At 44.6% G+C, this 15,011-nt stretch overlaps 1 protein-coding gene across 2 annotated transcripts in view; it reads right to left on the reverse strand.

The window, feature by feature from the left end:
• The window catches only part of ZNF318 (zinc finger protein 318), a 28,040-nt gene extending 14,895 nt beyond the window's left edge, over positions 1-13,145 (reverse strand). The window contains exons 1-4 of one of the 2 annotated variants that reach the window (XM_081518812.1): positions 12,933-13,145; positions 9,122-9,273; positions 3,042-3,681; positions 409-1,830 (exon numbers count right to left, since the gene is read on the reverse strand). In XM_081518812.1, coding sequence (XP_081374938.1) covers positions 409-1,830; positions 3,042-3,681; positions 9,122-9,273; positions 12,933-12,968 — 2,250 coding nt within the window. In that variant the 5' untranslated portion in view covers positions 12,969-13,145. Of the gene's footprint in view, positions 1-408; positions 1,831-3,041; positions 3,682-9,121; positions 9,274-11,806; positions 12,459-12,932 lie in introns of those variants that run through there. The other variant, XM_081518811.1, reaches the window with a different exon arrangement.
• Positions 13,146-15,011: the final 1,866 nt, after the last annotated feature.

Consider the following 15,011-nt stretch of genomic DNA (forward strand, 5'->3'; position numbering starts at 1 on the left):
TAAACCCCATAATCACTACAGGAAAAAAAAGATCCAAAACTCACTGGGATAAAACACAGATTTCTTGATTTCTATGGAAATCAGGAAAGGAACCCAATTTTGGTTCCTCACTCTCTGATGAGTCATACTGAAGACTTCAAGGCTCCCAGCTCCTACCCATAGTGTCCTAAGGCTGGTAATTGAGACAGAGAAACAAACTTAGGAAAAAGAAGTCTAGCAATCGCAGTGGGACCTAGGGCCAGACTTTAGGCCAAATGAGAAAACAATCAAAGAAAAAATTATGGTAATAGCAGCAGTCTCTGAAGATTGCCTTGGACCTTGCAAATTTTTAGCTCCCTCTAAAAGACAAATACAAATTTATGTTAAAATAGAAGATGCAGGCGCAGGAGGCCCAAAGCTAACACTCACCTTCTGTTTCTGGGAAGCACGGTTCTTCTCATCAGAAATCTTCTCCGGATTATATCTTATGAGTGATGGGATGGACACATGCACAGGCACTTGGGCAGTAGGAATTGAGCCCAGCACTGACTCCTCATGCTTGGGCTCATCAGGAGTCACAGTGGGGATCACACGGAGGTTGGGACGGCTACGGGTAGCTTGTTTGCTAACTGGCATTGTCCTGTGTGAGTCTGGTAGAGGGTGATTTGAAGGTTGGGAGGCAGGGTACATGGGCCACCTTGAGGCTGCATATGCCATGTAGTGCCTATAGGCATCAAAGGAAGCAGGGGGGATGGCAGGTCCCTGGTAGTTTGGAGGTATCCGAGCTGCAGCAAACTGAGAGGCCCTTGGCACATGAAACTGAGATAAAGAAGCAGGGTGTGGAAGTCTGACTGGGGCAGATGGGGCTGATGGCAACATGCACCTAACTGCAACAGATGACTGAAACCCACTGCCAACGACCTCAGGTCCTGCAATATGACCCACTGGATGGTCCGACTTTAGGAACGGGGGGCTGTTTTTTGTGAGCAAGTAAGGATCCACAGGGGAGACTTGGTGTGGACGGGACACTTCTGGAGAGTGGGTATTGCTATGGTGCATGTCCCCGCTCTCCAGTCTGTGAGGATCTGCAGAGCGCCGATCAGCTGAGAAACGGCGGTCAACTGAGGAACAGCGGTCTGCAGAAAAGTGCCGGTCAGCAGAGGAACAAGACGGCTTTTTGCCATGAAGTCTTTCCTGTGTGCGTGCAGCCAGTTTACTAATCTCGGCTACCCCAATATCCAGCCCTATGGTCTTGAGCAAGTCATGAATCTTGGCATATTCTGGATTGGTCTCTTCTATTGATTCTAGCTTTACAGCTGGAGCTGAAGAGGGTAGGGAGCTTGCCTTCTGCCTCATAACTTCACTTTCAGAGCTTCCAACGGGCTTTGGTGGAGATTCTGCTTTTAAATCCTCTTCTTCATCCCCATAGAGAAATTTCTCCTCATCCTCAATGTCAGGGAAGCTAAGTCGCCTTTTTTCCTGCGTACTGGTAGAATCTGCTAACATGCTCAGAATGCAGGAGAAACCACTGCCATCCTGGCTAGCTCTCTCATGAGGAAGCAAGAAGTCTGTGTGTCGCTCTGGTCCCTCAGCCTTCATATCCAATTTTTCCTTGTGGCACAGAAAACTTCCAAACTTCTCTCTGAGGGGACTGTTGTCTTTGGGTATCCCAGGGAGGGGGCCCCATTGGTAGAGGTTGCCCTGAGATTCCTTCAGGGTAGTCTCTACTATAGTTCCTTTGTTGTTTTCAACCTCTGAGGCAAAAGCAGCAATAGCACCACTTAGTGGAAGAGATCCAGAGTAAAGAGGGTGATCCTGGCTGGAGCTGGTACTGCTAGGAAAACTCTCAAGCTGCAAAGATAAATGTAACTAAATTAGCCTCTACAGAGAATCTCAGAAAACTAGTAACTGAGATTAAAATAAATACTTTGTTGTTCTTGAATTAACAGGGCAAAGATACATGTGGATGAAAGGGAGTTCCTTAGCCAGGTTCAAGATACGGTTTCCCGTTTCTCCAGATGGTTCTGCTGTAGCAAAGGGAAGTAGAAAAGAAGGCAGATTGGATCTTAACTTTTACCCATTTGTTGTAGTCTTTAACAAGGAATTTGAATTGAAAAGGACCTTAGAGTTGCCCTAGCTTACTTGCTTTCTTTTTTTATGAATCTTCAAAAGAAAAAAACATACAAGCAGAGCTACTTTGACTTAAGTACAGTCAGGAAACTCCAATCCCTAACTGATCAGCCTTCTCTTACTTCCCTAAGTGCCCTCAGGCACTTCAGAAACATTTAGCTCCTAAGAGAACAAGTAAAAACAAGTGCTCATGTCTGACCATCTTTCCGTAAGTGAGGAAAAAATATCAAGGTCCAGAATGGTTAGGTGACTTGTCTAAAAATCGCATAGCAAGTGGTGATAGAGACAGATCCAGAATATCTGATTTCTGGTCTAGTGTCCTACCACTCATACATTTTTTCTTCTCTTTAAAGAGAGATGAGGAAAATTCAATCAGCTCCTCCCTTTGCTTTTCAAGCTTCATTTCCAAGAAACCCATATTCAAAGATCCTACAGGACTATCCAACTTAGAGGAGAAAAAAAAATTATAGATACTGTCCAAAATGTCTGTCTAGAAAGCCTGTGCGCTAAGTCACTCAGTCATGTCTGACTCTTTGCAACCCTATGGACTGCAGCCCGCCAGGCTCCTCTGTCCATGGGATTCTCCAGGCAAGAATACTGGAGTGCAGTTTGCATTCCCTTCTCCAGGGGATCTTCCTGACCCAGGGATTAAACTCAGGTCTCCTGCATTGCAGGCAGATTCTTCCTTGGTCTGAGCCACCAGGGAAGCCCCTTAGGAAGCCTAATACACGACAATAGAAACCCACTGTTATTGCATTATGAGGCCTACAATTTCCTTTGAGAGTACCGAAAGGTATAGCTCATAAGCATAACAATGTTGCACCAACATATATTCCAAAGATACCTTAGGGACACAGCCCCCGGGAAAGTAACTAGGCTTTAAAATATTGAGAGAGACGAGCAAGACACCCTAGAAGAAACACAGCATAGACCTGCAAGGAAGGCTCCATGTCCACCTCAATCCGCTTTTTCAGAATTGACTTCTTGGGCATCACAGATACTTCCTCAGGCCGATGTAAAGAATATCCTGGCTCCGATGCTGTTAGAACACCTGACAATCCAGGGATGGGACAACTAGCGCCGCCACTATCAACTCCCACCAGCTCCTGACTCAAGCTCCTACTTCGTTCCTCCTCTTCCTCTCGTTTTCGCCTGGCGAGGTCCAGCTCTCGAAACTCAGGGTCTAAAAACCTAGGGCTTGGGCTCCGTCTACGCTGTCGATAGTTGCGAGTTCCTGATGTAAAACTTGGGTGATCACTTCCCATGTTGTGCATCTTCTCTGTGTCATCATATCGGGGCCGTTTGGCCTCCCGGCTACTTTCCTCAGGTCGTATAGAGTAGGAGCCTTTGAGTTTGTCTCTATTCCGTTCTGTTCCCCGCAACAGCTCATCATGAGAACTGATATGAGGACTATAATCAGATCGATGCAGGAAAGTTTCTCTTGCTCGGTAGTCCTCATCAAGTTGTCCCAAGAAGGGACTGAGAGGTGCCTCCTCCCGGGAAATATATCGTTCAAGACCTCGAGAGCATTGGGAGCTTCGGGTGAAGACAGAATCATCAGTCAGGTCATCCCTGAGGAAAAAGACAAGCATCACTGAATATAATGGACTTGGAAAGAGCAAGACCAGACAAGACTAAGAGACTGACATCTGGCAAGGAGGCTGTAGAATGCTTAGAACAAAAGACAGTAATCATGAAGTCAGAACAAATCTACATATATACGTGCAACATTTCTTCTCCCTTTTCCCAGAGCATAAGCAGCTGCAGCCTCTAACCAGTGGAAGAGATTGCTCATCTATCTGGCCAGAATTCTTTCTTTGATCAGACTTTGGGGATGCAGAATCTCATGCAAGGGTCTTGGAGATATGAAAATACCACTACCAGACTACAAAGAGTCCTGGGTCACACAACTTCACACTAGCTCTTTGCTACTAAAACTGTGGTCTGAATAAGCAACATCAGTATTTTCCACGAACTTTTTTTAGAAATGCAGTCTCAGGTACCACCCTGCATGCTGGGTGCAGCCAAAAAAATTTTTTTAAGGTGTAAAACAAATATTGTAAAAACATAATTTGAGTTAGAGCAGGCCAACTTCACCTGTTTATATTGTCAAATTCTGTAGAATATTTCAGTTGGAGAAAAAGAGTTTCACCGTGGGAAAATTTTTTTTTAACCACTGATCTATCCAATTGGCATGATTTTCTTGTAAGTTTTAGAAGGTTCTGCAATTGTTTTGTTTCACTGGGTCATATATTAAAAACCATAAAACTCCCTCACAGTCTGTTTTGTTATACCCTTTTCTGCCTTGCCTGAATATCCATAAACATTAATTTTGGACCCAGGAAAAACGTATGTGATGGTTATCTCACTACATATTTCTATTACAGTGAGATATATTTATTATAGAAATAAAAAGGTCTTAGACTTTTAAGTCATAAAGGTAAAAATACGGGATGGAACATCTGTCTTTTCAGCTCAGATCTCTACACCACACACAGTATCCTATTCTTCTGGGGCATTATGGTCACAGAGCTTCTGTTTTTGCTGTTTAGTTGCTAAGTTCTGTCCGATTCTTTGAGACTCCATGGACTGTAGCCCTGTCAGACTCCTCTGTCCATGGAACTCTCCAGGCAAGAATACTGGGGTGGGTTGCTTTTTCCTTCCCTGGGGGATCCGCCTGACCCAGGGATCAAACCTGCATCTACTGCATTGGCAGGTGTATTCTTTACTGCTGAGCCACTGGATAAGCCCCAGGGAGTTTCTACTGCCCCCTAAAAGTTTCTTATTTAAATCACAGAAACAAAGATCCCCCAGCACTTTAAGCTTTTCTGGTGTCTCAGTGGTAGAGAATCCACCTGCAATGCAGGAGATGTGGGTTGGATCCCTAGGTTGGGAAGCTCCCCCAGAGAAGGAAATAGCAACCCTCTCCAGTATTTCTATCTGGGAAATCCCATAGCAGAGGAGACTGACAGGCTGCAGTCCATGGGGTCACAAAGAGTTGGACACAACTGAGCAACTAAACAAGAACAAAACACTTTAAGCATACAACTTAGAAAAACTTACATGTCACTATTTCAAAGTGAATTACTATCCACAGGATGGTAATTATTACTGTCTTCTACAGTTTCTAGTGGCTACTTCTGCTTTTTCGTAAGTTTCGAGAAATGACTTGTTTTTTTACAATAGTTGTTTTCCTATTTCTGGGACTAAAGTTAGTAGAACATCAAAGAGCTGCTTTTTCTCACTCATTAGCACAACCCTTGTTCAGTTTTAGACTGGGGTTACAGCTATAAGTAACTTTATTAAAGTCTATAAAAGATAAATTTTATCACCTCTTCTATAAGAATGTTATCTATGGGAATCGAGGTTCCTGTTACTCACCTCCTCCCCAAGAATTTGGGGAATTTTGAGGTCTCAATGTACTATGAAATAATAGGAAAGAATGAGAATGACCAAAGATAATCTCTGAAATCAAACATAACTAGAGTAAAATATTTTACTCTGCAGATCTGCCAGCCATGAACATATCTTTTTTCAGAGAGGAATGTCCATGAGTTGAGTCACTCCACTGCCAAAACACCATCTATATACAGTCTCTGATCACATTAGAGTAGGGAAAATTACAGGCTCCATGGGTAGTAGGCAAGTTCATCCATTGCTCCTACATTCAGCTTTCTCCAACAAGAGACATACTAGTCTCAAATCTAATCCAACATTAAATATCGAGAAGCTAGAAATAATGAAATGGCCCTCAGAAAGACTCAATCCAAACCTCCAATCTCCTGCAAAAGGAGGCAAAAACCAATAAAAGAAGGAATAGAAACAGTTAAAAGAATGGGTATCAAAGAATGATACCTCAAAGAATGGCGCCTCAAAGAATGGCGCTAATGGGTAAATACAGGCAGAAATCAGGTTGCCTGTTAGAAGCTTATGTCCTCCTTCCCTAGTTTTCCCAAAGGATGATAGAGAACTGGCTGCAATAAAAGTGAGTCCTAAAAAGGGCCCCATCTCCTGCAGCTCAGAATAGTCCAGTGACAAACTTTCTCTGCAAGCTTTGGTCACGTTAACTCTTTTCTTAAAATTGACTGAATGATGTAGGTGATGGTACATAGAGGCTCACTGAATTATTCTACTTTTCCTGTGTTTACAAATTCCCTTAAGCAAGTTTAAAAAAAACACATATGTCCACATAAATTTGTACACCAATATTCATAGCATCATTATTCATAACAGCCAAAAAGTAGAAACAACTAAAATGCTATCCATCCACTCAACACTGGTGAACAGATAAACAAAATACATACAATGAAATTATTATCATCAATAAAAAAAATGAAGCACTGTTATATGTAAAAACATGAATGAATCTTGAAAACATTATGCTACGTGAAAGAAGCCAGTCACAAAAGACCACACATTGTATGATACTATTTATATGAAATGGCCAGAATAAATACAGAAGAAGGTTAGTGATAGGCTGGGGGGTAGGTAGGTGAGACTAGTAGCTAAGGATAAGGCAAAAAGAAAAATTCTAAAATTGATCACAGTGGTATATGTACAACTCTATGAATATACTAAAAATCACTGAACTGTACCCTCTAAATGGATGAATTGCATGGTATAGGAATTGTGGCTAAATTAAAAAGCTGCTAAAAAATGTATATAAGAAAAAAAAGGTTCTCCAGAGCTCAAACTTCCCATTATTTTCCTATGCTGATTCCTCAAAATGCCTGAAGAAAGCTGTTGTGCTTCTGTCTTTTCCCTAAGGCAAGTAACAGGGAAAAAATCCTACTCCCTACATCAGGGCAAGGAGGAGTTAGGAGATGAGAATACCACGAATGGAACGTATAATGTGCAGAATACTCTGATAAACAAGGGAAATCAACCTAATGTCTACACTTATTCAGAAGCTCAGAGTCTTCACACAACCTACTCACATTTCCTTTTTAGAGTAAGTTATAGTCCTGCACAGAGAACTGCCGCGGTGAGGAGACTGCAACCCTGGCAATCTGGCTGTAACCCAAACCTGGTATAAAATTTAACAGGTCGAATATGGGAAGAGAAAGAATACAGGGTCTCAGGAAAAAATAAACACACACTTACATACAAACGATGGAAATGGCCTGTTTCATTAGCTGAAGACTGGACTCACAGTCAGGAAGACACTTTGTGAATCCCAACGTTCCTATAGCCTGGTTTTAGCAGACAGTAATTATCCACACAAAGCAGATTGAGCAAGAGTGCTAAGGGCAAAAAAGTCTAAAGAATGGCCTGGAACCTCCTTTTAGAACCTTAATCTCACTTTCTCTAAAATAAATTTCTCTCTCTGAAATAGGATTCAAGAAAAAAAATTACTACCTCAAATACACTGAGAGGAAATTTTTAATTTTTATAACTTATAAACAGACAATTGTTTACCTAAAGCACACATGCATAACAAAGTTTATGGAAAGGGGAGCTGACACCCTAGAACTAGCAAGAGGAAATGCTAAAGTCACCTCAAAACCTGAGCTCCTAAGGAAGGAAGAGAATCACAACATGTACCACCTACTCAGACTGCCTACTCAATCATCTCCCAAAATAGAAGCAGCCAGAAGGGCATGGGCTGTTGCCTCAATTAAGTGATATAGTCACATACCTTGAAGCTCTGTCTTCAGAAGCTTCAGTGTTATATGACTGTCCTGCCTTGCTTCACTGCATTGAATAGCCACTGAAGCTTTGGAGTAAATATTACCAAAGGGCAGCACTGGTCCTCATACTTCCTGCCCAGCTGTCCCCCGCCTGCCTGCCTATATTCTGTGCACTACTTCAAGAAGAGTCACAGTTTAAAAGAACATTATATTGATTTACTGCTACTGCTAAACATTTGTGAAAACTCCCAATATACTTGGCAGGGACCATTAACAGACATGGTTCTCAGTTCTCAGAAAGAGTGCTTTCCCTGCACTCCCACTCTAACTCTTTTACTTTTGTGAGGTGAAAAACACGTAATGCGATTATTTACTTCCCATACATACCTAAGTTTCTAGTATCTGAGATCTATATTTAACACCCTGTGGAGTATATTTGCCCTTCCTTAGCCCTCAGTGGTTATAAAGTAATAACTGAAATTAAACATTTTTAAAGATCTCTAACTTTCTATTAGTGCCTATATGTGTGTGTGTGTATACAATAAACATGAATTTATCCAAATCTTTTCTGAATCTCTATATATTTCAGGCTGGACAAGCTGAAAAATAACACCATTTAAAAGACGATTTCTAAGGACGTCCCTGGTGGTCCAGAGGTTAAGAATCTGTCAGTTAATGCAGGGGACACAGGTTTGATCCCTGGTCTAGGAGATTCCATGTGCTGTGGGGCAACTAAGCCAGTGTACCCCAACTACTGAGACCAAGCTCTAGAGCCTGTGCTGTGCAACAAGAGAAGCCACTGCAGTGAGAAGCCCATGGGTTGCAACTCGAGAGTAGTCCCCACTCAACGCAACTACAGAAAGCTCGATTGCAGCAATGAAGACCCAGTGCAGGCAAAAATAAGCAGATTTCCTAGCTATCCTATTTTGTCCAGAACTTTCCTTTGCAGAAGGGACCCCCTAGTTCCACTATTTTAGAATCTGTATTATAACAACTGTTTTTAATTTGGGCGACTGTTTATATTCCCTCAACTTCCCCCTTTCCAGTTGGGGCCAGGATGACCTTTTTTTTTTGGCCATGCCATGCTGCACTCAGGATTGTAGTTCCCTGGCCAGGGATAGAACCCATGCCTCCTACAGTGGAAGCACAGAGTCTTAACCACTGGACCACTAGGGAAGTCTTAGATCTTTTAAAGTCTTTTTTTCTACATAATTGTTTCAGCAAAAGAGTCTACCCCACTCTTTCCAATGTTATACTTTGTACTGGACATAGGGCATAAACTTCAGTGCTGGCACCACCCTTTCAAATACATCATTCAGAAAATAGCAACATTACTACCTTCAAGTACTCGTATGGTGTGCCCTGCCTCAGATGAAGCCTACCTGTCTGCATCCTCCAGATTTTCCAGTGGTGACCCCAGTCGATCACTAAGCCGCCTCCGCTCTGGTATGCCAACACAGAAGTGGTCATTGCCAACAGTGATCCGTAAGCTCTGTTCCAAAGAAGAGTCAGATCGCAGACCAGGAGAGCGTCTCTACAAAAGTAAAAGATAGTAACAGTCAATAGGGTCAAGACATTCCTACACTCAAAATTGTTCTCCTTCCTAAAGCTATGGTCCTACAGGATGAGAGATTATGGTAAGATACTACTCCAAAAATAAAGGACTTTAAAAAAATTATCAACAACTTCACTGGTGGTGTAGTGGCCTGGGTTCCATTTCTGGTTGGGGAACTAGATCCCACATGCCACAATTAAAGTGTTCCCATGCTCCAACTAAGACCTTGTGCAGCCAAATAAATAAACATATATATATATATATTTTTTTTTTAATTATCATTTTCTTAGATGAAAGTCCATACTTCCAATCCTCCCAAATTCTTTAATTTCCTGGCACCAGGTATGGGGCCAGAGGAGTAAATTAAGTCTGCTACCAGAATCTTTACATTTCCAGTAAAGTAGACAAGCCAAATACAGGTTAAAAAAAAAAAGTATTTCTGATAGCACTGTGAAGTGTTATAAAGTCATTAAAACATGATAACATGAAAGACTGGGGAAAAGGAGCTACTTCAGATAAGATGGTTAGAGAAGGCTTTCTGAGGTGATACCATTTAATCCGAAGCCTGAATGATGAGATGTCAGTCTTGCAAAGAATAGATGGAAGATGTTTCAGGCAAAAAGAGCATGCTCTGTAATGAGCTTAGCATGTTTCAGGGAACAGAAAGGTGGCCAGCGTGACTGCAGCGAAGTTACACAAACAGGCAGAAGCCACAGTTAGGCAATCTGGATTTTTATTCTTAGTTTAACAAGCCACAGAAGGGGTTCAATCAGGGGAGTGACATAACTACATACTCCCTCTAGATGCTCACTCTGTTCACATCCTCATCTTCTTCAGGTCTTTATTAAGAAATCACCTCCCCAGAAGGCCTTCTCTGGCTACCTTACCAAAAATTGTAACTCCTGTTTTTTCTCTTAGCACTTAATCATATTTAACATGCCAGGACATTTTACTTCTCTTATTATCCAACTCCTCCTGTCAGAATATAAGCTCTACTAGGGCAGGGTTTTTGACTGGCTTGTTCATTATTATATTCCCAGTGCCCAGAACAGCATGGTAAGCGTTCAATAAATATTTCTCAAATACATAAAATGGAGGTCTTTAAAAATCATTTTGATTTCTAGGTATAGAAAAAACTGGAGGGTAACAAAAGTGGAGTGTAATGGAGCCTAATGCAATAAACTGAGTAAGAGATAATAATGTTTAGATAAGAATGATGGCAGGAGGACAAGAGTTTGGAGGATGTACTTTGGAGGTAGAGCTGATAGTTTAGATAGATGAAGTTATCCTTACTGTGTGGGAGAAGGGAGATGATCACTGTTTCTGGCTGAGCAACGGGTGATGTCATTTACTGAGACAAAAGACTGGAGCAAATAGGTTGTGCATTGGAGAAGAAAGGGGAAGTTACGGAAACTTGTCGTTTTTTGTTTTCCTTACTTTCTCTGTAGTGATTAACATTCAGACTATCATACTCAGCTATGAAAATCTTAAAATCTTAATAAGCCAATTCACCCATGACCGAAGTACCCAGATACTGTTAGAGAGCCACTAAATAAAAGAGAAACTTTGTCACTTTTTTTAAAAGGACTGGTTAACTAATAACAAAAACAAATACCAAAACACCAGATCCTGCCCAGAGGGTCTACTAATGGAAAGATGCGTGAAAAGTCAATATTACCTCTAAACTAACCTTCTTAACCTCATGCTCTGTCCCTTCAGCAGGGAAACATAACAGCTAAATTTAAGGTATTGGGAACCAGGAATTTAATCACACTCCACCACTTCTTACCGGCATTGCCTTGATTAAGTTTCTTAAACCTCTGAGAGTTCTCCAGCTGTTAGATAAGGAGGAACCCTCCCCACCCCTCAAGGTTGTGAATGTTCACAGAGAACGTGTAAAGTGAAGGGCTGAGCATCATTCCTGCCACATAACTAGGTTAAGTGGCGGCAGCTATTACAACGATACCCACACTTCGATTTCGGAGCAGCAGCTCCAACACAGAGAACTAACAGTTTACATTCTCTCGGTGTCTACCCTGGGAACTGTTTAAGCCACCCTAAATCGCCACAAAGACATTTCACCCTTTTCAAGATCCAGGGCGCAGCTCAGTTCTAGAGGGACACACACAAACCCACCCAACTCTAAGGACACCAACTACTGAAAAAGTACCAGGCACACAGCGTGGAGGAGCTTCCCCTCGCCCGGCAAACTTTTTCACACCTCACACAGAGGGAGAGAAGCAGCCTATTCCCAGGAAACGCAGCACGGCGTCCCGAGCCGGCGCCCGGGCGCGTCCCGAATCCGTTATCGGGCAAGTGAAGTTCCCGGGACTGACCGGGAACCTCCAGGTTCGGGGGTCGCTGATGGGGGCCATGGAGGTGAAGGGCCTTCCATGTGGGGACCCCGGCCTGGAGGCCTCAGGTCGTCCGGGCGGCGAGCGTTTCTGAAAGCGGGAATTCCGGGCGAGGGGGCTGGAGTATAGACCGAGTCCGGGTGGAGGGGTGGGATTACCCGGCTGCCACTGTCGCCTGGATGGTCTCCGCGGCCGTCCCTGGCGAAGTCGGCGCGGGACTCCCCTCGGCTGCTCCCTCGGAAGCCGGCCGAGCCCGGCGGGAAAAGTCGTCTGCCCCGAGGCGGCGACGGGGTGCCGCGACGCGCCCGCGGCGGGGACGGGGAGCCGCGACGACCCCGCGGCGGGGACGGCGAGGCCCGGCGGCCGCGGGGCGGAGACGGGGAGCCGCGGCGACCCCGCGGAGGGGACGGAGAGGCCCGGCGGCCGCGGTGCCCTGAGGGAGAGCGGGGCCGGCGAGCCGGCGTCCGCGACGAGGAGGAGCAGGAGGACGGCGGTGAGGTGCGGCGAGCCGGGCCTGAGGAGGAGCCGGAGCTGCGGCTGGTGCGCGGGTCGCCCCCACCGCTCTCTTTAGGCCGGTGTGAAGAGACGGAGGAGCGGGCGCCGCTGCGGTACATGGCTCTGGCAGCCGCGGCCACGGCGGCAGCGCCGACCTGGGGGCGCCCCGGACGCGGGCCCCCAGCCTGCCGCTGCAGCTGCAACCCCAACCCCGGCCGCCACGGCCGCAGTGCGCCGCCCCCGCAGCCGGAGCAGCCCCCTCCCCTCAGCCCCGCGCCGCCGCTGGGGCCCGGTCGAGCGCGCCCCCGCGGCCGCGGCTGGCGGTTGGAGGGCGCGAGCACGGGCCCGACACACCCCCCCGCCCTCCGGGGCTCCCGGTTCCTCCACTCAGGGAGCGGCCAAGGGAGCCAGAAGTGGGGAGGAGCACGGAGGGCGGTGCGAGGCTGGGCAAGGGGAGGGGAGGAGAAGCGCGCGACCTGCGCTCCTCACGCTCCGCCTCCAAAGCGGCAAGATGGCGGCCGCTGAGCCGCCCACTTCCCCTCCTCCGGCGAACACGTGACCCCGAGGGCTCTACCCGGGGTGGGCCGAGCGGAAGGGAAAGGATTAGCGGGAGCGGAGTTGACTCTTCCGGGGGTGCTCGAGTCCTGGGGACCCTGGTGGCTTCGAGGGCCGGGAGCCTCTTTGCCTTTCCCCTGCCCGCAACCCGGTTAATTTATGTGGGGACAAGAAATGGTTATAAGTGATGGGAATATAAAAAACCTGCAAGGCTTTATGTGGGAGACTACGCACCTCGGCAAGAGCGACCGACGAAATCCCGGCTCCCATAGAAGCCACACTACGGCCAACAATTTACTTTCTAGTTTGCCTCTTTTTCAGAAGTTGAAATTGAGGATGAGGAAGTGCAGAATGGGAGCGATTCGGGAGCGAGAATCAAACCCAAAGCAGGCATCCGAGTAAAACTGTTGCTGTCTCAACCAGAACGTCGCTCACCGCTAGGGGTCCACATCGTGACAGCTAGGAGGCCTGGAGAGTTTTTGCAAGCGATTTGGAAGCCTCCAGGCTGCGACCAGAATTTTCCTGGACACTTGAGTGCAGTGGCAGTCCTTGTATACTAAGTACAGAAACTCAGGGTCCTGCATACTAAGTACAAAAGTTTAAAAAATAAAAAAAGAAGAAACACAATGGTCAAAACATGAAAAAAATGTTGACGCTAAATTGAACTCTTCAAAATAAAGTACTAATGGCTTGAAAGTTTTCCTCTATCAACTAGAAACACAAAGCCTGAAATTGGTATGAAAATCAGGTTTCTGTTTGCAAGAAGAGACAAGACAAAGAAAAAATTACTCATAAGAGATTTCCATTTTCTTTTCTTTCTTTCTTCTTCTTTTTCTTTGCTTTCTTTCTTTCTTTTTTTTTTGATAGAGCTGTGGGGCTTGTGGGATCTTAGCTTCCTGACCAGGGATTGAACCCTGTCCTTTTAGTGAAAACGCTAAGCCCTAACCACTGGACTGCCAGGGCATTCCCTAAGATTCCCATTTTCTAGTTTATATTTTTCATATTAAATTTAGAGCCTATCCAATTTCACATATTTGTGTAATGGCATTTGCTTACCTCATAGCTCAGTAAAATTAAAATAAATTTTACTAATTGATTTCTCTCACACCCATCTTTCTACACTTAACATTACTTGCTTGCTCCCTATAGGCATTTGAATTTCCAGTTGCTGAGTTTGGATTTTGTGGCCTAAGGAGGCCTTCATCATGTCAAGATTCCTAATATGTTCTTCCATGTTTGTTAACACTTTTAATGATTTTGTTTCTCATATTCAGTTTACATGGAATTTTTTATATGAATCCTTGCATAGTCCATTAAATTAAATCTGAGATTATTTTTCACAGATGGATAGCCAATTTCGTTTGAAACGTGAGTTGGGATTATCCATGTATACTAGGAAGTCATCATGAGGGAATGAATTATCAGCTAATGAATGAACGCTGTCAAATGCCAGTTATCCACATCTCAATCCAATCTTTTCTTTTAACTGTGTAATGTGACAGTAAAGAGCTTTCTTTAATGTGATTTATCTGTGAAAAGAAAACTACCAGGATTGATGGTAGTAAAAGAAGTAAAAGAAAGTAAAGTAATCTGAGAAAGTGATGACTCTTAACCAGAAAATATGAGTTATGTACAAGGTTTCTGAGCAGACTAAGAACATATTTCATAACATGTGCAACAGAGACCTGCAATCAAAGATTTAGATACACTAGCTCAGGAGGTAAAAGTCCTATCAGAGAAGGGTGACAGCCTCTGTAAGTGAGGCTGCCGTGTACAATGTCCTGGAAATTGGTGTTAGTCATCTGTGAGTGGTAAAGAACCTGCCAATGCAGGAGATGCTGGAAACACCAGTTCGATCCCTGGGTTGGGAGGATCCCCTGGAGGAGGAAATGGCAACCTACGCCAGTATATTCTTGCTCTACAGTTCGTTGGGTTGCAAAGAGTCGGATGCAACTGGGTGAGTGAGCACTCAGGCACCATATCTGGGGCTCCTCTCATGCTTAGCACCATAAAAAGAATGCTTACTTCCCCATTTCAAAAAGGGGAGTCTTGTGACTATTTCTAGTCACTACAGCTGTGAATGCAAGCACCTTGTATCACCTCTGGGCAATCAGGAAAGAGTAGTTATAAAATGCTCTTTCTTTCCTTTCTGTGGAACTGAGGAAGCTACGTGCTCCAGAAGGTACAGCCTGTCAGCCTGGGTCCTGAGTGACTGTGTGGAGCAGAGTACCAATTAAAACTCTGCCAGACGTGTACACTTGGTCTTTAATATTCTGTGTATGAATTTTAGTTACCCGTTGCTTTTGGTGTGAT

Source organism: Giraffa tippelskirchi, chromosome 8, assembly GCF_054371585.1.
Source record: "Giraffa tippelskirchi isolate mGirTip1 chromosome 8, T2T-mGirTip1v1.2.pri, whole genome shotgun sequence".
NCBI classification, from domain to species: domain Eukaryota; kingdom Metazoa; phylum Chordata; class Mammalia; order Artiodactyla; family Giraffidae; genus Giraffa; species Giraffa tippelskirchi.